The following is a 22,168-nucleotide window of genomic DNA, read 5'->3' on the forward strand; positions in this document are numbered from 1 at the left end:
ATAAAACAGTCGACAATAAGAACTTCAAAAGAAAAACAAGATTGTCAGAATAGAAAAGAAATAATCAATTATTCAGTGAGAGGAAACCTGATCACATTAACACTCGGAAGCTTCCCAGTACAACCAGTCTGACCAGCTGGGGTTAATGGTCTGGGACAAGCGCTGCAGAACCATCCTGCTGGTCTGGGGATCGACAGACAGACGACCTTCCGGCCTCCGCTAGCCCCACATGTCTGCATCTGATGCTCCAGCAGTCAGTTCTCACCTCACTGACATGTGATCAGCTCTGAGATTCCTGCTGATGCAGCCAGTTTTACAGCATCAGGATCAATCAGACCGATCGATTGATCAACAGTAGCTCACTGACAAAACACAGACACCTTCCGCTGCAGACTCCACCCGGCTCCTTCAACCTCTGCTGGGAGTGTCAGATACTACAAATATTTAGCGTGTGTGAGTGAGTCAGGAAACCGTCAGACGCCAAACACTCGCTGTGTTTCTAGGAACTGGGTTTTTTTTTTTTCCCATCAGAGCGACTCGATTGGCTGACAGAACCGGGAGGAGGAAGTGGGCTTGTGTTTATTTACTGCGGCCGTTGCAACGTCCCTGCAGGCAAAATACCCACAGTGACATGATGATTTGTAACACACACACACACACAGAAACAGCAGCACAGTATTTTTTTTAAAGTCTTTTAAAGTCTTTATGTAAAACAGCACAGTAACGATGCAAATGATGAGATAACATCTTGATTCATCTCACAGACCAAAAAAAGATCATAAAAAAGATAAAAATGTTAAATAAATAAACAGAAAAGAAGCATCTTTCACATTTAATCTTTAAACTGCCTCTTTAAGAAATATTAAATGATATAAAAGTAGTTTGAAAGCAGTTAAACTGTTTCTATGTCTCCTTCCTCATTCATTTTCTGTTTCTGCAAGTTTCCATTGTTCCAGCTGATGTTTTATAGTTCAGGACACGAACTGTTGAATCTGATGAGGAAACTCTGAGCCTCACTGAACTGATCTGTAATCAGATTTTTTCTGTGTGTTTGATCATCTGTATTTATAAAGCTAAATGTGTCTGAATGGAAGCCTTTACACGTGGAGAAAATGTGAATTATCAGGAAAAAATTAGTCATATTATCATCACAGACAGATCATCACAGAACAATCACTATTCATTCATTCATCACTCTGACAACTGCTTGTTAGTGTTATTAGGGACCGAGGACTACTGTTTTACTGTTTCTACTGTTTTTTAGGGCGAGGTTCCTGTTGTTTTTAGTGTGTTTGTTTGTTTGTATGTTTCTTTATTATTACGCCACTTAAACCCTAAATTTGACCCCCTAAACATGCTGAAAAACTCAACAAACCAAATTTGGCACACACATCAGGTCTGGTGAAAAATTTGATAAAATGTAAAAATTAACCCCTAAAGTGCCAAAATGTGCTCTCTAGCGCCACCTATGTAACTAAAATGGCCACCACGGCCCGTAGGAATGTCGTAGAGAGATCAAACCAAAACTCAATTATTCGTCTCATCAAGACCTACAAATCATACACTGACACCCCTGACCTAAATCCAACAGGAAGTCCACAATTAGCCTTTCAAAATAAGACTTTGCCCCAATTTTGGCCCCCGAACAAATGCTGTCTCCTCCGAGGACGTTAATGGTATCGGCTTCAAACTTTAATAGATGACTTATGACACTGTGCTGAAAAAAAGTTGTTAAAAACTTTGTAATAACTCGAATGGTTTGTATTTAATAAGCCCTGAAAGTTGCAGTGCTACATCACCCTTACAATGTAAAACAATGGGGAGGCAATCTATGGGCATGAACTTTGTGTCAAACAGAGGCTTCTGACGTCTAAACTATAAGTCTGACCACTTTCAAACCTGTATCAATGGATTCGCCACGAAATTTCCAAGTAAAACATATGATTTTTAATGTTAGATTTGGCCAAAGTCATGGGATTTATGAGGAGATTTCACAAGAAGCGTACTCTAAAATCCTCCTCTCCAACTGCTCCTGGTGATGTCACTCCCTCAGTGCTGTGAAACATTCCGCAATACACACTCATTATAAAATCACAGGAGGAGCAAGAAAAGACTTTAAAACTCACACTCTAATATCTCAAAAACAATAAAAGATAGAAAAAACATGTAAATTCAAGACTTGTAGGTCAAGGTCTCGTGACTCATTTAAAGTTCAAATGAAGTTTGTATCTAAAACTATGTGGAAGCAGTAAATGTTCAAAAAGGTGTGGGTTCGCTCACACTCTCCATTCAAATATATGAGTATTTTTCTGTGTCCAGCTGCAGTTACTTATTGTCTCTACACACCTGACTGTACACATGTCAATCAAACTTTCAAAATAAAAGCACACCACACTTGTAAGAAATATCCCTAATTTTTAAAAAGTAAACTGATCTGATCCCGATTTTACTGGTTTTCATATTTTTACACATAAAATAAAGACATAAAAAGTAAAGGAAAACGGGTGGTAAAAAAACAGAAAAAGACAGTTATATGTAGTTCATTAGTTCATCATTCTTATTTGAATGATCCATAATCAATTCTTGAAATCCAGAGATTGATCTTTAATCAGTAAACATGTTGTAAATGGTTCAGTTAGAGCAGCGTGATGAATAAAATCTGTTTTATTACAATGTGCACAAAAAGCTCATCTTTAGTTAAACAGTAGGTTAGATGCTAGCTGCTAGCTGCTAAGGGTCACGATGGTCACGTAAACGGTGACGTGAACAGTTTCGGTCTGTGGAGCCGCCGTAGTTTACGGGACTGTTGTGACTCAGGATGGTCAGCTGATCACATCTACGAGGGCATCAGACAGAATAAAGACTCCACGCACACACACACACTGATGTGAGCTCTCGGTTTGTGTCTGTTAACGAGATATAATCTCTGACTACGAGATGTGAAACCGTGGAAGTCACTTCAGGTTCTGCTGTCTGTGATCATTACTTTTCATTAAATTGAAACAGCAGGTCCGTGTGTCGCTTTTATTTTTGTTAAAATGTGCATCATGATGAAGCCTTTGCACGTGTGATGCAGGTGTTTTATTATTATTATTCTTGATCAACTGTTTTGCACATGAAGGCCTAAAAAAAATACAGATGTGTCATGTTTTAGTCTTTTTGTATTTGCATGTTTTTGGAAGTTAGAACATTTCAGTTCAAACACGACTCCAACAGGATGATCTTCCCGTCCAGGTACATGGTGATAATAGAAAACATTCAGGTAGCAGCTTCTCATGTTTATCTGAGCATCAATGATTAGACCACATCGATAAATATAGATGATGTAAAGGTTTAAGATGTAAATAAGGGGAAGGGAGTCTGGTGTGAAAAGACTAAATTAACTGCTTGAACTATTAGATGAAGTGAAGAGGTTCGACTGGACAGATTGAGGTTTCTGAGCTCATTCTGAGCTCCACAGATGAGTCAGTCCGCGACCTCACAGAGGCAGACTTGACTACATGTAGCTCTTCATGGGGTTTTTGTGTCCCTCAGTTGTTTCTCTGCCGCGGTTCAGAGACACTTTCTCCATGCAGGCAGAGATGAGTCACCGCTGGCCTCCGTCAAACCGACACCAACCATCACAGAGCCGAGACGCTCGGAGGGGTCGACTCTTCACGACCTCGTCTTATCTGAACGACTCCGACTGTTTCAACAGCGCTTTACTGCAGTAAAAGTACCGCAATGTAAAAAATACTCCATTACAAGTATAAGTCCTGCATGAAAAACCCCTCCTACAGTAAAAGTACATAAGTATTATGAGCTTGATGTAGTTCAAGTATTGCAGTATTTTATTATATATGACATCATTAGATCATTTAAAATGTACTTAGTTACTTTCAACACTATGATCATTGTAGGTAAAAATATCACAGTTAAAGTTATTATTGCAATAATCATCAAAGTTTCCTCAAATTCTACTTTTAGTGCTAAAATATGTGTGAAATGTGAAATGATTTTATAGACTGAACAGTCTGTATGTTGCACAGCGTCTCTTAGATTCTACAAACTGGTTTATTAACACATACAGACCATAATAGACTTTATCTGCCAAGTAATAATAAAATACAGTAAAGACACGCACAGAATAATAAATAAAAAAGATACACACAATTAACAGATAATAAAAGATGTACATAGTAAAAAGTTTAGTGTGTAAAGTGTGTGTTTGTGTGTGTGTTTGTGGTTGGGTGGGGGTGTTGGGTGGGGGGGGCCATATTTCACACCATCTTTGATGTCTTTTGTAAGTAGTCTGACAGCTTTTGGGAAAAAACTGTTTGTAGAAGCGTTTCCTGTCTGATGCTCTGTGGTCTCTGGTGTCTCAGCTGGTGTGAACAGAAGCTCCAGCAGGATGATGTGGGTCTCTGGGACTGCCCCCCCCCCTCCCTCCCTCCCCCCCTCCCAGTTTGTTCCTGCAGCAGTGGGTGAACAGAGTGTCATGGAGGGGAGCTGTGTGGTTGCTATGATGATGATGATGATGATGTAGGCGTGGCTGAGAGGCTGACGGCTACAGCTGATGTAACTGTGCCGTCTTGTTTACTGTCCAGCTCAGGTTTGTTGGTGACTACCTTTAATCCACACAGAGGTTTGCAGACGGAAATCCAGGATTAAGCTTCTTGGTCTTGTCAGTGTCGAGGACAACAACAACAAGACCGTCTTCCTCCCCGTAGTCGAGTGTCTCATCCACCAGCTGCCTGTAGCGTGATTCATCGTTTCCCTTGATAAGTCCTAGGATGGTTGTGTCATCAGACGGGGGTTATCAAAGCAGGCGTAAATCTGTCTGGCAGGGTGATGTCTGCAGTGGTGACTGTGTGTTTCCCCTGACAGCCTGTAGCTTTTACTGTTACACCCAACAGGCAGAGCCGGAGCTCACCAGAGAAGAAGAACACCTGTGATGTTGACGCAGGTCAAAATCAGCTCTTTGTGTCACTGAGCAGAGTAGAAAGCTGCTTCCTTCCTTGCGGCTAACTGCTAATAAAGGCAGGAGAGCTGCTCTATGTTCATGGTTTCCCCTGGAAACGACAATAATCACGGTAATGATGGTGATGGAAACGGTTGGCGGTATTGATACTGTTGAATGTTTCACTGCGGTGTAACGGCACGTCTCTGCTGTAGCGTCAGCCAGCGTGTGTTTGAGTCAGATGTGTCGTTAGTGGGCGGTAACTTAAAAAAAAAAAACAAGTTTTAATCAATTTTTACATCATGTGCATCATTCAAAGTGAATGATTGACAGGTGCTCTCCTCCAATGAACAGTCAGTATTTGAGGCTAAACGAGCGTCATGTTTCCCGTCAGATCCGTCTGAAGACGTCTGATGAAGGTAGTGAGCTCATCCTCATCCAGACGTATGAAGTAGTGTTAATATTCATCGTTGTGTTCGTGTGTTGCAGGTCTGTAACTACCAGGGTCCGGCCCGGGTGGTGGTCCAGCTGGTGACGGCGCTGACGCCCCACCCTCAGCTGCACGCTCACAGTCTGGTGGGAAAACAGTGCGACAAGGGAATCTGCATCGCCGACCTGCAGCCCAAAGACTCCAGCATCAGGTCTGCACCACACACACACACACACACACACACACACACACACACACACACACACACACACACACACACACACACACACACACGCACGCACGCACACACACACACACACACTAAAACACACACACACACACACACACACACACACACACACACACACACACACACACGCACGCACACACACACACACACACTAAAACACACACACACAGTATAAATACAGTAGGACCAGCAGACTCACAGGTGTTTGTTTTGTGCCCGTCAGTTTTCCCAACCTGGGGATCCTCCATGTGACGAAGAAGAACGTGGCGAAGACTCTGGAGGAGAGGATGATCGAGGCCTTGAGGATGGGATACAACTGCGGCGTCTCCATCCACCCCGAGATCGACGCCCAGCAGGGGGAGGTCCGAGTCCCCCGAGACCTCACGGGTCAGTCCTGCATGCCGTGTTTGTCTGTAGATAAACGCTCCTGTGTGTCTCTCAGTCTTCATTAAATTTAAATCTTCGCCCCCCCCCTCCCCCTGCAGACCACCAGCGCGGCGTGATCAGCAGCGCGGCGTCCCTGCAGGCTAAAGAGATGGACCTCAGCGTGGTTCGACTCATGTTCACGGCGTTCCTCCCCGACAGTGACGGAGGTTTCTCCAGACGACTGGAGCCCGTCGTGTCGGAGCCGATCTACGACAGCAGTGAGTCCAAACACACATCTATACAATCTGTCTCCATGACGACCGGAGGATACTGATGCAGCTCCTCCTCTTCCTCCTCCTCCTGCTGCTGCTGCTGCTACTCTCTGAATAAAACACGCTTCATATTTTCAACTTGTGCCATTCTGAGACATTATATTTGAGGAGTTTTTAGCTCATGAAATCACACGTGAGTGGGTGAAAGTTCAATTTCATTTTCTGTTTAGTGTCACTAGAGAGGCTCAGAGCAGAGACAGAGATCTGAATAACTTTCTGATCAGAGTCACGGATGGAAAAAAAAAAGCCCAACCGAAACATTTCTCTTCTTTTTCACGCCCGTTGTGACGCGCTGCAGCTCATCATTACGTTTGTTTTCTAGCCTCAAAAAAAAAAAAAAAGGTGTGAAACTTCCTGTCCGAAGCTCTTGCATATGATCTCCTTCCTGCTGTAGACGGGAACATTATGTTCTACGTCTATAAGCTACAGTGAGACCGAGCTGCAGGAAGCCGTTTCATCCTTCTTTGTGGAGTTTCAGTCGGCAGCGTCAGATCTGCAGCAAACACTCAACTGCTGCAGCGACAGGAAGCTCCTCCGCTCCGAGGACAAGACGACAGTTTACAGACAAACTTTTAAGTTATTTTGTAATTATTAATCCATCCGTTAATTTAATCTGAGTCCAGGTTAATTGATTGATTGTATTACTATGAGTTATTGCGATAAACAGCTGGGAAGTAGTGACAAAATGTGATATAAATGTCAATAAATGAATGTTCTTCACAGATAATCAGAGACCTTTTTGTCCCTGCTGGTTTCACCGTTATGACCATGAGAACAATATTAAATTTCACTTTATATGGTGTTTAAAATGCAAATGCAAAGCTGCAAAAACATCCACAAAACGACCTTTGACCTTATCTTTAGTTGGTTAATGCATCCACTGAGTCCAGGTTAATGGATGAATTATATTACTATGAATTATTATTATTATATACAGGTGGGAAGTACATGATCGACTCTGTGGATTAAATGATTCATAAATATATAATATATATAATTTCTGTTCCTTTCATCTGTTAATATTTTACTTTATGATCAAATACCTGAAAAAACTCGTCTGTACTTTTATATGTTTGGCAGTAATTTAGCTAATTTTAGCACAGTAACGAGCTAATTAACATGTTGAAGAGGGGAAACTTCAGAGCGGAATCAACAAATCGATGAGTTAATTTTGAGTAGGTTTTATTTTTTCCAGTAAAAATGTCAAATATTCAGAGTTTCCAGCTTCTTAAATGTGAAGATTTTCCGCTTTTCTTTTTTCATTTGTGACCAAAAAAAAAAACCAACTGAATATCAAACAAAACATCTGAAGATCACTGATCAACGTTTCTCACCGTTTTCTGACAGTTTAGAGCAAACAATGAATTGATAATGGTTTACTGGTTTACTGGTTTACTGGTTTACTGTAGATGGATCTCAGATGGTTTGTAAGCTGTCGGTATCTTGGAGGAGAATATTCTCTGTGCTCGGTGTGTTTTTTTTTCTGCGTTCACGCCCTTCTGCAGCGTTTCTGTCGATTTTATTGAGAAGAAGTTGTGTCAGGTTGCTGCCTGGTTTCATTTCCCTCTTCCTGCTGGTTTGGTTTCCGTACGCTGCAGCTTCCTCTCAGCGGACTGAAACCAGCTCTCGAGTTCATCGCTTCAAGGATCGTTTTTTTTTTTTTTTTTTTTAAATTTCTACACTTTCACTTAAGCAACAGAAGATTTTTGTGATGATTCAGACACAAACTTCTTTGTTTTATGTGTAAAATGCACAAAGTTTTTATCTGACTGATGACATGAAGCTGTTTTAAAATGAATCTGTTGTCATGGCAGCAAGTAATTAAAAGCCAACCTGCAGGAATCATCATTAGAGCTGCATCTGCTGATTATTCTCTATTAATTGATTGGTTGTTTGGTCAATAAAATATCAGAACAAGGTGAAAAATGTTGATCACTGTTTCCCCAAAAAAACCCCCAAGGTGATGCATTCAAATGTCTTTTGAGTCATCTCAAACCTCTCAAACGATATCCGTCATAAACGTTATTAATATCCTTCAATTCTTGCTGTAATAACATCTGATAGAACAGGTGACCTGCAGTATTAATACTGTAGAGACAGAAAGAAGACAACAAGTATTAACTTCATTCAAAACATCTAATCAAATAAAGGCTAAATGAAGGATGTTGGATTCATTTTTACTGACATAAAGTATTTCTCTGCTGGCGCTCATGTTTCATTCATCTGCAGTCTGAAACGTTTAAAACACTCCAGTTATTCATGATTATATATTATTATTATTATTATGACTTTACATAGTGAGAGAAAAATCTTTCTGATGTCAGAAACTGGTGAAAAATGTTGATCCAAGATTAATAGTTGGCAACTGACTGATGAATCATCTAATCGTTATGATCTGTTGGTGTAATTATCACTATTATTCTTTTATAATGAAGAGTTACCTGTCAGCCCTGAAGACCACTAATACTGTGTTTTAATAAACATCTGTCCACCTGCTACAATAAGACAAGTTTACCAGCTTCTCCTGGTTGTAGATTCATATAACCTGCAGCATGAACACGTCTGTGGTCGTGTAGAGACACATATATATATATATATATATATATATATATATATATATATATCAGCTCTTGTTCTCTGATCCGACGTCTGTTTTCTTCCCTCAGAGGCTCCGAACGCCTCCAACCTGAAGATCGTGAGGATGGATCGGACCGCCGGCTGCGTGACCGGAGGAGAGGAAGTCTACCTGCTCTGTGACAAAGTCCAGAAAGGTGAGAAAAGTCACCTCTCATAAAAAATAAAGTGGATTTCAGAACCGCATTGGTACAAACAGAAAACAGTTCAAGATTCAAGATCATAGTGATAAAGACACAATGCAGAAACAGATGTAAAGTGCATCAAATACGTGTCTCCTTATGTCCTGAGTTCAGGAGATTTTTATCAGTCTTCAGACGTCTTTTCCTGTATTTAATCAGAACCCTGCAGCGTCTACGTGATGGCAGCAGGCAGTCTGGTTAACTAAAGTCCTCTCAGAGAGCGTTTGGAGGGAAAGTTGCTGCATCAGTGTCACTGCTGTCTGTTTATTTGTGATTGTTACAAACCAAACTGAGATTCTGTAACATGATATTCTCTCTATCACAGCACGATAAAATAACATCACCACGCTGAGTCTGCACAGGAAGTAGAGTCTCTGGCGGAGCCTCGTTAACAGAATTTACAGTCAAGATGAAGACGAGTATCTGTCAGAATGAACCAGGCTAATACCTGGTCAGTAGTGGACGAGTTTAATATGAGATGATGTCATCTGACCACCGTACAAACCGTTTAACCTCCAAACTAAAGACTTGTCAATGTCTGTAAAAGAAAACCTAACAATAACTCTACTGGGATGACTGGTGCAGTCACTGGTAGATAATGTGAGGCGAGGAAGGTTTATTTGTACAGCAGATTTCAACAACAAGGTAGTTCAAAGTGCTTTACATAGAGCATAAAAGGCATTAAAACAGAATATAAAAGCAACACAAGTAAAAAGACATTGAAATACAATTAAAAAGTAAAATATTAACCCTCAACAGAAAAGTCTTCAGCTGTTGTTGACAGAAAGCAGACCTGATCCAGACCTGATCCAGACCACCTGAGAGGTCTGGATGCTTCATAATGTAGCAGCAGATCAGAAACCATTCAGTGCTTTATAAACCAACAGACAGGAAGCCAGTGTGAGGATCTGAGAACTGGACTGATATGAACCACTTTCTTGGTCTTTAGTGACTCGAGCAGCAGCGTCTGATGGATGTTTTAGGGAGACCTGTGAAGACATTGTTACAGTAGTCAAGTTTTTCCAGATCCTGCTGAGACATAAGTCCTTTAACTCTTGATATATTCTTCAGGTGACAGTAGCTGACTCGTCTTAATGAGGCTGTTGAAGTTCAGCTCCATGACGACACCGAGCTGTCTGGCTCGTAGACACAACAGGAGAAGTCTGAGTTATCGTCTGGTTCTCTCAGACCTGCTGTTGGTCATAAAGCTGCAGGGTTTTAAATCAGGCTTTGAGGTTTTCAGGGTGTTTTATGGTTAATGTTACATCATCCGTGCCGTGACTGTCTTCTCAGGCAAACTGATAAGAATCTTGCTTTCCATTCATGTCTGACTTCAGCTACACACCCTTCATCTTTCCCAGACACTTCATTACAATAGAGGTCAGCAGCTACTGGTCCGGAGTCATTGTTTTCCCGGGGAACAGGCTTTTTGGGAAGAGGAGTAATGGTTTTCCAGAGAGATGGGACTATACAGTGAATCAACAGGTCACAGTCTCTACATGTGTCTTCAGAAGGAAAGACGCCTCGTTGCTCTTTGTTCTTTTAAACAGTGTGTGACCTCATCAAGTCTGTTCTTGGAACATTATCATTAATTATTATGCGGTTTCCAGGTGGGAGTCGTATTAGTAATAGAGTCAGTTTATTATTATTATTTCCACAGAAGTCCTCTTCAATAGATTCCCTGTATTGTCTTTTATCTGTGTTGAGTTCCTGGTTCATCTTTGTTCTTATTCCTGAAACGTCTTTAGTAAAGTAGTTTTGTATTCCTGAGTCACACAGAAGCTAATATAAGCTGTGATGACTTCTGACTGATGGATGATGTCCAGGTCTGTGCTCAGTAACCCCCCCCTCAGAGTCCGGACTCTGGACCAGAGTCCTGAAGGACTGAGCTGGAGATGAGAACGAGCTGAACAGTGTTGTGATCAGAGTCAGACAGCAGTGGTTTAACTCTCGCTGTGTATGTGTTTCCAGAGCATTTACTGTTTAATACAGTATCAATATCAATATCAGATATCGGCAAAAAAAATCCAATATGGTGCATCCCTAGTTCAAACCCGAGTGAAGACATTTCAAGTTTGCAAAGGTTCAAATCCCCCAAAATGAGCATGAGAGCGTCTGCTGTACATTACTACTGTCACACAGTTCACCACAAAGTTCCCAAACTCCCTCAGAAGGAAGAACAGCCTGAGACTGACATATATATATATATATATATATATATATATATATATATATATATATATATATATATATATATATATATATATATATATATATATATATATGTACATATATATATGTACATATATCTGGTCACAGATAGTCTCTGGTGTGATGTGTTGCGTTCTTGTCTCACCAGACTCAGGACTCCTATCAGACACTGAGGAGAAGCTCTCTCCTCTTGACTCTCAGGACTCACAGCAGGTTCTGGTGTAAAGTTTGTCTTATTCCTCTCTCTCCCCCCCTTCGTTCGCCCCGCCGCCGTCTCTGCGACCTTTCTCTGTCCTCTCTGGTCGTCTCGCCATCACATCGGCACCTCTGTGATCTTTGTAGTTGCTCAGCAGAAAGTTGTATTCTTTCCCCCCCGTCGTAAACGTGTTTCCAGACTGTTTCTGTGGAATGTTGTTGTTTTAAAAAACAGTCCTGTGTGAAGAGAAATCTCCAAAAACTCAGCATTTCTCAGTGTTACATAATATTAATCACTCAATAACAATTAAAAAACAGCAGCAGCCGGCAAATAATCTGTCTGGAAAATATGAGAAACTGATTTTTCATGTTGAGTCTTCAGTGATTGATAAAACCCAGAATCAGTGCCAGATGTGATTCATCCTTTTCCCTCTGAGTCGTTCTTTCTCTTTCAGTCTCTGAATGTCACTATTATGTCACGAGTGCAGGACATGTAAATGAAGTCAGTTTTATTTTTCAGTTAATCATCAGATTTCAGCACCTGGAAGGTTTGTTCTTCTTCAGACGAGTCATTTTTATCAGGTTTCACTGTGTGAACACATGATCTGACCTCTCGAATGAAATGAATAAAAAAAACATCACATCGAGTGTTTTTCTATCCAGCTGTTTAACAGAACCTGAGTGCTTAATTCACATTTTCTGGAAATGTGATTAACAGTTGTGAAACCCGACCCGGTGATTAGAGCAGATTGTTTTCATTTCAGTTCAGTTTAATACAAAATACTTTATTCGTCCCTCGAGTGGCAGTTTGAGGCGAGTTTGCAAAAAACGAGTAGAACCCAGAACGAGCTGGAAACATCCTGATGCAGCCAAGTTTACATACATTTACACACATAAACAGGAAAAAAATCTAAAAATAGGGAATAATATTGCTGCAGTTTGTTCTCTGGTGTCTCAAAGACAGACAGTCAGACTTCAGTAATTACTGAAAACAGACGCCAGTAATTGACCTTCTGTACTGACATTATTTTAAGATTAATAAGCATCTGGACATGAAAAGACTGAAACATTAGATGGTATGTTGTTTTTGAATGTTTTTGGAAAGTCTGTTTTCTTAGACTGAGGCAGATTTTCTGAATGCATCCAAGTGGAACGGCGACTCAGCGAGCGGATTTTCCTGGTCGGAGCAGTTTTGCTCTTCCTGGAGGAAGTCCAGCTTCTGGGAATTCCCCTCTGATATGTAAATATGTAAAGAGACAGATCCAGGCTGTGATGAGTGTTGTGTTTTTCCTGCTGCAGACCTGGTGGCTTCTTCTTTGTTTTGGTTTAATTTGAAGCTGATCTCGGACTCAGTGAGACTTGTCCAGCATCACCAGAAGAAGCTTCAGGGTCGGTGTGGAGAGGACGAACGGGACAGTTTGAAACATTAAAGATGCACCAGAGTTAGCTTGAAGCTAATTTGCATCTGTAGTCCCCGACAAAAAAAAACATCCACCCACATACACGTCAATTAGAAACAATGTAAACTAAACTCAGCTGTGTGACTCAGTGGTAAATGTTTATGTTTCAAAAGTTAAGATTATAATAACTGCAAAGCCAGAGATGGTGTGAAGTGATTTTACTGTATTTCAGCACAATTATAATTTCAGGAAGGTTTGGTGATTATTGTGATAATAATGTGTACCGTGATATTTTTGGCTGTAGTGTTCTTAGCATGAAAATAAATGTACTAAATATTAAATTCAACCTCCTCTCAGGTCCGACTGTTCACTGCCTGTTGACTCTGATCTCTGTGTGTGTGTGTGTGTGTGTGTGTGTGTGTGTGTGTGTGTGTGTGTGTGTGTGTGTTTGCAGATGATATCCAGGTTCGGTTCTTTGAAGAAGACGACTCGGGTCTGACCTGGGAGGCGCTGGGAGATTTCTCCCCGACAGACGTCCACAGACAGGTCAGTAAGAGGACAAGGTAGTACTAGTCTGTAGTACTAGTCTTTAGTACTAGTCTGTAGTACTAGTCTTTAGTACTAGTCTGTAGTACTAGTCTTTAGTACTAGTCTGTAGTACTAGTCTTTAGTACTAGTCTTTAGTACTAGTCTGTAGTACTAGTTTAATTATTAACTCACACAGCGTCTGCACCGGGACTATTAGTAGTAGTACTAGAAGACAGTAGCTGAAGTATTAGAAGTGCTAGTAGAAATACTGCAGTGTAATAGCAGCAGTATTACAGTAGAATACTAGTAGTAGTATTTCATGTAGCAGAAACAGTAGAAGTATTATTAGTAGTTGAAGTATAATGATAATCAATATCAATCATTCTAGAATAAGTAGTAAATCAGCAGGATCAATAACTGTACTAGTCAAGTAGTATTTACAATAGTTGTACCAGTTGTAGTATGTTGTAGTAGTACTACTAGTAGTAATACTAGTAGTAGTAATTCCAACAGTATAAAACCTGGCCTATCATCCATATTACTCGTTAACATGTTACCGTGGCGATGTGTTCTCTGCTGTTAACATGTTACCGTGGCGATGTGTTCTCTGCTGTTAACATGTTACCGTGGCGACGTGTTCTCTGCCCCTCAGTTCGCCATCGTCTTCAAGACTCCGAAGTATCGAGACCAGAACCTGCAGAAGCCGACGTCCGTGTTCGTGCAGCTGAAGAGGAAGTCTGACAACGAGACCAGCGAGCCCAAACCCTTCACCTACCACCCTCAGATCATAGGTAGGTCACGTAGCTCCGCCCACTCACACAGGTACAGGTAGGGTAGCGATTCTGTGAAATGAAATACGATCCAGGAAGTGGAGTCGGAGGCTCATCAGAAGCCAAAACGCCACACAGCTGTTTGTAACACTCACAGACAAGAATCATGGCGGCAGCTGTCGCGTACAGTCGAATACGGCGTTCGACCAGGAAGTCGCTCTGACTGCTGAACACACTGACACGACGCTCACCTGTTCACCTGCTCATATGTGTGTGTGTGTTCAGACAAAGAGGAAGTGCAGAGGAAGAGGCAGAAGACGTTGCCGAACTTCCAGGACTTCAGCGGTCACGGAGGAGGAGGAGGAGCGGGTCTGTACCGAGGAGGAGGAGGAGGTCCTGCTGCAGGAGGAGGCCCCGGCTCTGCAGGAGGAGGAGGAGGTAAAGTCAGCTGGTTCACACACACACACACACACACACACACACCTGGAATACCTGGAAAATCATTGAGACTTAAGTGTGATTTAAAGCTGGTGTTTGATTCGTCCTCCAGGTTACTTCCAGGGATTCTCCACCTATAACTACGGAGGAGGTGCAGGAGGAGGAGGAGGAGGAGGAGGAGGTTTCCCTACTGGATACTCAGCTGGTCTGGGAGGAGGTGGAATCAAACATGGTGAGAAAACAAACAGAAATCTCTTGTTTTCTATCGCACCATCAGATTTTTCCAGAGAACAAGAACACAGACGAGACGAAGAAGAAGAAGATGAAGAAGATGATGATGATTTATGTAGAAAACAAAACACAAAGCAGATCCGACACTAACCGTTATCAGTGTGTCGGCTTCGTTAGTCGCAGTCAGTTGATCAGTAAACGTTGATGCTGGTTGCATTTTCCTGCTGTTCATACAGTTATTAGTTCTGTGGGTGTAAATGTGTCATTTCTATAAAAACTTTCCAAATACGACCAACTGCTCCTCTACAGAGAGTAGAGGAGTACAGACTGACAGTTTGATTGATGAAATATTGACAACTGACAGAACTGCAAATTAAATTATCTGAGAACATTTATGATCCCCAGAAGATGATTCTGAAAATTAAATTAAATAATCTAACAAGCAGATTATCGTTAATTTCATTTGACAATCACAAAACACAGAAGGAACGACGTTGTCATTCATCCCAGTAAAAACAAACAAATATCAACGTGTGCAGGTAACGATTATTTTCATAATCAATTAATAATTAAGTCCATAAAACCCAGAACTTCAGTTCAGAGCTGCAACAATTAGTGGATTAATTGATTAGTTGATCTGCAGAAAATTAATCAAATAAAACCTTTTTTTTTTTTAGCAAAAATGTCCAAAATGTTCTGATTCCAGCTTCTTTATTTGATGCTTTAATGTTTTTCTTTGTCACATGACAGCAAACTGAATATATTTGGGTTCAGGACCAAAAATTATATGTATCAAGACGTCACCTTTGACTCTGGGAAATTATAATCTGCATTTTTCAATTTTCAAATAATCAGCATATTAATTGATATTGAAAATAATCTTTAGTATAATATGTATATGTATGTACAGTATGTGTGTGTGTGTGTGTGGTGCTGAAAAGCATCAAATCCTCATATTGTTGAAATTAACACCAGAGAATGTTTTGCATTATTATTGCTCAATAAATGACTAGTTAATCATTTCAGCCCTACGAATGTAAATATGTAGCAATCTGTACAGTAATAATAATATAAAATATATGTTTTAAAATAGATCTTTCCTCCTTTAACAGGCTTTTAAAGCAAAGTTGGTTAATTTTAAAAATACATAAAGTTAAAAAGCTGTTTGATTCGTTATCTCTTCATCAGAACATTTGAGTGTTTGTTCAGATATTTCATGGAAAGCTGATGGTGTTAGATTGTCACTGTGTTCTTTACTTACAGCAGGAAGCAAGAAACTCAGTTTCAGTTTCTACCTTCAAAAACCAAAATGAGCCATCCAGTTATTTAACGAGTAAATGAAGGACTTCTAGTTAAATTAAAACTTAATAAACCGAATAAAGATGTTACAGTCCACCTGCAATAAGATTACAGATTAACTTTACACCGACATCATAAAGTTTAATTATTGTTGCATTAACGTCAACGCTGTGTTAAAGCCGCTCGTGGCGACGCAGCAGACGACAGCGGTGACGACAGCGATCCAGACAACGACTCGGCGTCGGGGACCGTGCTGCGAGATCCAGCCCAGCCAGGAGGCCTGGCGGTGGGGGAGGATCCTGAGGAGGGAGGGGTCGGTGCGGAGCCAGAACCAGACAGAGGTACATATATATAGATATATATATACATACAGCTGCTAGTGATAGTGGACAGCAGAGATATGGCACACAGACATACAGGACTGGAACCAGACAACAGTCTTAGACCACCAGACCCCCCCCCCCCCCCCCCCCCAACACCAGCTGCTGTTATCCTGAAGTTTAAACTTAAAACACAGCAGATGAACAACTGTGATCATGACGAGAAGAAACAAACTGTATTAATATATATTTATATATATGTAATATCCTAATTGTTACAGATATCTTGAGGTTTCATCATTTTTTTCTTTCAAAATGACGAAAACAATCAAATTATTGTTAAAACAGTTTTGGTCGACCAACTAATCAGTTGATTCAGCGGCTTGTGACCCTAAAATAAAGCAACATTTATTAGCAATTCAACCAAAAAGTACAATTAATTATTTGAGGGATTAAAAAACAAAACAAAAACCATTTAAAGCTGCAGGACACTTCACGTCTGACGGTTATTAAAGTGTCAGCGTTGTTAGTCACAGTCACTCCATGAATGTTAATGAGTGTTAATGTTAATACCAATTTTGAGAACTGTGCTGCTGTTTCGTTTTTGTTCATATTTTGGTCAGACTGAGAGTGTAAATGTGTCATTTCTGTAAAAACTTTCCCAAATATGACCTGCCGCTCTTCCTCTACAGTTACACACTTTCACGCGTGACTGACCGTTTGAGTAATTAAATAGTTTGGATGAGATTGAGGTCCGATTCATTTCAGTTCTTATATTTTTCAGGTTTATTGCAAAGTCAGTTTCATACCCAAAGGATTTAAAAATAAAGATGTTACGTGTGTGTGTGTGTGTGTGTGTGTGTGTCAGTGTGTGATGTGGACGAGCGGTTGGTTCAGGTGACCAGCAGACAGTTGGAGGCTCTGTTCCAGTATTCAGTTACAGGTGACTCGGCGTACCTGCTCGCCCCACAGCGCCCCCTGATGACCGCACAGGACGAGGACGGAGACACGTCAGTACACGCACACACACGCACACACACGCACACGCACAGACTTACATTAATGTCCTAACCCTAATCTTAACGTTAAACTAAGTATTCACTCGAACATCGGATGATTCATGTTATGGAGGTTTGGTTTTTGCCCCCAAAAGGGAAGCGAGTCCCCACATGTCACTGAGGGGACTTATGTCCCCACATTATGAGTAATACAAGTAGTCACACACTCACACTTACACAGAAACACACACATTTTAAATAGTAAAAGTTTTAATGGGCTGCAGGAGTTTAAGTTGTTAAGTTCTTTTTATTTGACTGATTTTGGGGAAAAAACAGTAAAACAGGCAAACTCAATGAAACAGTCAAATAAGAATAATAAAAACAAACAAAATGGCAACAATAAAGTCTCTGTTGTACAAATAGATTACAATCATGTGTTCCAACTGTCTTCACTAGTCTCATGTACGTCTGCGTAGTAAAACAACTTGGTTTTACTCACCGAAACAGCTGAATTAACAATGAAATTATTAGTGTAAGACTGAAACATCTGTAACAGCTGTAGAAATATCTGATATTTTATTTTACTCATAGTGAACGAGTGATGACGTCTTCTTGTCTAAAAATGTCATCTGATAACTTAATTGAGAATTCTGTAAATATTGTATAGAAAATATTCATTATGTCCGTCATGTTTTACCAATAATTTGACATTTTTACAGCTTAGATTTGTTTTGTTTTCAGTAATTAAAGTCTCAGGATTCAATGAATTTCTTTGTTATTTTCCATTTTTGTTCCCTTCCTCCTCCAGTGGGCTCCATCTGGCCGTCCTCCACAGCCAGCAGGAGGCGCTGAAGAGTCTGACTCAGGTTGTTTCTGCTCTGCCTGGAGAGGAGGTGCTCAACATGAGGAACCACCTGTACCAGGTACACCAGCACTGAAACTCTGAGCAGAAAACACACATTTTCCAGATGTGGTTGTTTGTTTGTTTCAGCAGATTTATGAGGAAACGCAGCTCATAATACTTAAATATCACTAGGAAGTTTCCCTTCTATCTCCAACACGGGGAAACTTCCTAGTTTGGAAGCAATGAGCAATAAAGTGATGCTAGGAAAAAACTTCCTTCTTTTTTAGATGAGAGGGAACAAGGAGTGAAGGAAGCATCCTGGTTAGGGAGCAGTGAGCAAGAAAGTTTACCAGTAAAGGAAGCTTTGTAGTTAGGGTTTAGGGGTTTGGAAGAAATATGCATGTAAGTGAATATTTAGGAAGACATTTCCTACTTAGGAAGCAAGGAGGAAAGGATGCTTCCTATTTAGGGTGGAGGAACGACGAGCAACAAGCAGAGATGTTTCCTAGTTAGGGAGGAAGAAAGTGGGGTTTTTATTTTTATAAATCGTAACCTGATATTCAGAATGAAAGTACATTTTCTGGTCGCTGCTTTCTGTTTTACCAGTCAGCAGTAACTGAAGTGTCTGTCCCTCAGACACAGAAGTCGTGTTACGGTTGAAAGAAAAGAAGCGTCCTATTTATAAAGCAAGTTAGGGAAGGAACCGCAAGCATTAAGGGCAACTGATTAAAGAAGTGAGTAGCAAGAAAGCGACTGAGTTAGCTTCCCATTTACAGCTCAGCCAGCTACAAGCTCGTGTAGTTACGAAGCAAAGATGGAGGCTCATGAATAAGCAAGGAAGCATCCGTCTAGGGAGCGAGGAGCCAAGGAGACAAGTTAAGGAACAGTGAGGATGTAAGGAAGGCACCTTCACAGTAAGACAGTTAGATAACCAGAGTTTATATGTTGATACAGATTTGCATCCACAGATAAGTGACATAAATATAAACTAGTTTAAGTCAACAGCCTCAGTGACGCCCTGTTCATCTGCTCAGAGCTGATTTGTTTTTATTTTCAGGGGACTCAAATTAATTGGAATCAGTTTAATTAGAGTCTTCCTCTGATAAAACGTGTCCAGTGTGTGTTTCATCATCTGAAAGCAGAACTGAAAGGTCTGTAACCTCGTCCTCTTGTGTATCCCAGACTCCTTTGCACCTGGCTGTAATCACCCAGCAGAGGGAGGCGGTGGAGGCGCTGCTGTTGGCCGGCGCTGACCCGACTCTGACAGATCGTCATGGTAACACGGCGCTCCACCTGGCAGCCCAGCAGGAGGGAAGAGGAGGGATGGTCAAGCTTTTACTACAACACAGAGAGCTGAGAGGACTGCTGGACCACACCAACACAGCAGGTACACACACACACACACACACACACACACACACGTTTCCATCACTTCAGGGGACGTTACATTGACCTCCATTAATCTCCTGGAGACCTACTTTAACCTTAAACAAAGTCTTCACCCTAAATTGAATGATTTACGTTGTGGAAACTTGAATTTTGTCCCCAAACGGAAGGTGAGTCCCCACATGTGACTGTAAGGATTTATGTCCCCACAAAATGAGAAATACATGTACACACACACACTCTGAAATGCAATGTTTGACCGTTTGCCTGCCTGTCTGTCTGTTGCCATGGTTACCAGGTCTGTGTGCGATCCACCTGGCGGTTCTGGCCAATCAGCTGTCCTCTCTGAGGGAGCTGCTGGAGGGCGGGGCGAACGTGGAGGATCAGGAGCGCAGCTGTGGGCGGACCGCGCTCCACCTCGCCACCGAGGCCGACAACGTGTCGCTGGCCGGCTGCCTGCTGCTGGAGGTACAGACCCGACCTGATCAATCATAGCAGAGCGTACAACTTCATGAGTCATTGTGTCGATATGAAAATCATCATGCGAATGTTATGATGATTTATGATACTTTTGTTCACTTTCGGTTTCACATTCAGGTTATTCCCAGTTGAATCTAGTAATGTGTGTGTGTGTGTGTGTGTGTGTGTGTGTGTGATGTTTTCTGTCGTCAGGGTAATGCCAAGGTTGACTGCTGCACCTTTAATGGCTCCACCCCCCTCCACATCGCCGCAGGGCGGGGCTCCATCAAGCTAACGGCTCTCCTGATGGCTGCAGGTACACACAGTAGTTTAATGATCACGTCTGTGTTCAGTACAGAGCCGCAGTTAGCTTAGCTTAGCTTAGCATAAAGACTGGAAGCAAAGGGAAACTGTTAGCCTGGCTCTGTTGGTCCAAAGTTCTAAAGCTCAGATTAACACGGATCTCTGACAAAACAATCTCACCTTAAGGTCTAATTTTTTCCGGACCTTTCAACCATATCACATGGTCTTCAGCACAGATGGAATTGTCATGGAGATACAGTGTATTCAGACCCCTGCACTTTAATTGTGTTGTAGATTCTGTTTTAAATTGATAAAAATCGCTATTTTTGCTCATCAATCTACACTCAGTAACCCATGACGACGGTGATATGAAGAGTACAGCTGCTGTTTTCATGGCGTGAACGAAGTGAAAACATGTTTTTAGAAATTTTTGCAAATTTATTAAAAATCAAAAACTGAAATATCTCATTGATGTTTGCATCATCTGCAGCTTTTTAAGGAACTCCTGGTTTGAAAATAAACATGAAAGTTAATTTGTGACATTTTTAAAACAATCTTAACTAAAGGTCCACTTACTAATTTACCACCTGACTCCATCTGTTCAATAAAGACATTGTGATACAGTTGAAAGCTTATAAAAACCCACAGCAGCAGTTAAAAACAATAAAAGTTAAAAGACAATTAAAATAAAAACACAATAATAATAGTTTAATAAAAAAGAAACTTAAACATACATTAACAGCAATATAACTGTAACTGTGAATAGTGACGTTTATCAGCACGTTTACACGTCTAACTGTGTGTTTTCAGGCGCAGACCCTCATAAAGAGAACTATGAGCCGCTGTACTTCAGTGAGGAGGAGTGCTGCGATGAAGAGGATGAAGATGAAGGCTACATCCCAGGAACCACTCCTCTCAACATGGCCACCACCTCTCAGGTTCGCCGCCTTCCCTCAGTCCTAAAAAAAAGAATTAACATGAAGTCTGAGACACAAGTGTCTGAATAAAGAGCCTCATCAGAACTGAAGTTATTTTACTACAGCGATCACTCTTGTTTACGTGGTTTTATTTAAACCAGCAGAACAGTAAACTTTCCCATTGGAGGTAAACTGGTTCACAGTCAGAGTAAAATAAATAGTAAATCGTTTTCCTGTATTTGATTCTTTTGTCCTGCAGAAGAAAACCAAACACAAATGTTTCAGTTCTTCTTCATGGACACTTTCATTCATGTCTTCAGGAGAAAATATGCATCAATAAATCTTTTTATTTTTTATCCTCGATGCTGCATGAAGTGTTTCTAACCTCTGCAGGGTTTAAATCCAGATAGTACCTTTAATTGGATTAAAATCCACGTAGCACCTTATTGGTTCCTGATATATGGATGAAAGTATTATTATACTATTAGTACTGTTATATTTTCTCCTTTCTCTCTTCCCTCATGTGAGTGGGGGAGGGAGAGTGTTCAGCTTACAGTTGAGTTCAATTTATTGACTTTACAAAATATTACAAAACATTTTTGGTGATCTCATAGAACAGACATGACAACATTGAACCTGTTTAATTAATACTATTTATGTTTCTATATAATAGTTTGATTGTCAGTGATTCAGAGTTTGTTTGGCTGCTGCACTATAAACAGATAAACCAGAACTG

General features: G+C 40.8%; 1 protein-coding gene across 2 annotated transcripts in view; it reads left to right on the forward strand.

Annotated features, from left to right (window-relative positions):
• Window positions 1-22,168, forward strand: part of nfkb1 (nuclear factor of kappa light polypeptide gene enhancer in B-cells 1) — a 46,593-nt gene that overhangs the window by 20,497 nt on the left and 3,928 nt on the right. For both annotated transcript variants that reach the window (XM_044363179.1, XM_044363178.1), the window contains exons 6-20: window positions 5,429-5,580; window positions 5,843-6,006; window positions 6,105-6,263; window positions 8,984-9,088; window positions 13,394-13,485; window positions 14,120-14,258; window positions 14,523-14,675; window positions 14,788-14,907; window positions 16,385-16,546; window positions 17,394-17,535; window positions 18,332-18,446; window positions 19,550-19,754; window positions 20,052-20,221; window positions 20,426-20,528; window positions 21,326-21,453. In XM_044363179.1, coding sequence (XP_044219114.1) covers window positions 5,429-5,580; window positions 5,843-6,006; window positions 6,105-6,263; window positions 8,984-9,088; window positions 13,394-13,485; window positions 14,120-14,258; window positions 14,523-14,675; window positions 14,788-14,907; window positions 16,385-16,546; window positions 17,394-17,535; window positions 18,332-18,446; window positions 19,550-19,754; window positions 20,052-20,221; window positions 20,426-20,528; window positions 21,326-21,453 — 2,109 coding nt within the window. The remainder of the gene's footprint in view (window positions 1-5,428; window positions 5,581-5,842; window positions 6,007-6,104; window positions 6,264-8,983; window positions 9,089-13,393; window positions 13,486-14,119; window positions 14,259-14,522; window positions 14,676-14,787; window positions 14,908-16,384; window positions 16,547-17,393; window positions 17,536-18,331; window positions 18,447-19,549; window positions 19,755-20,051; window positions 20,222-20,425; window positions 20,529-21,325; window positions 21,454-22,168) is intronic.

The sequence above is a fragment of the Thunnus albacares genome, chromosome 10, assembly GCF_914725855.1.
Source record: "Thunnus albacares chromosome 10, fThuAlb1.1, whole genome shotgun sequence".
Classification (NCBI taxonomy): Eukaryota; Metazoa; Chordata; class Actinopteri; order Scombriformes; family Scombridae; genus Thunnus; species Thunnus albacares.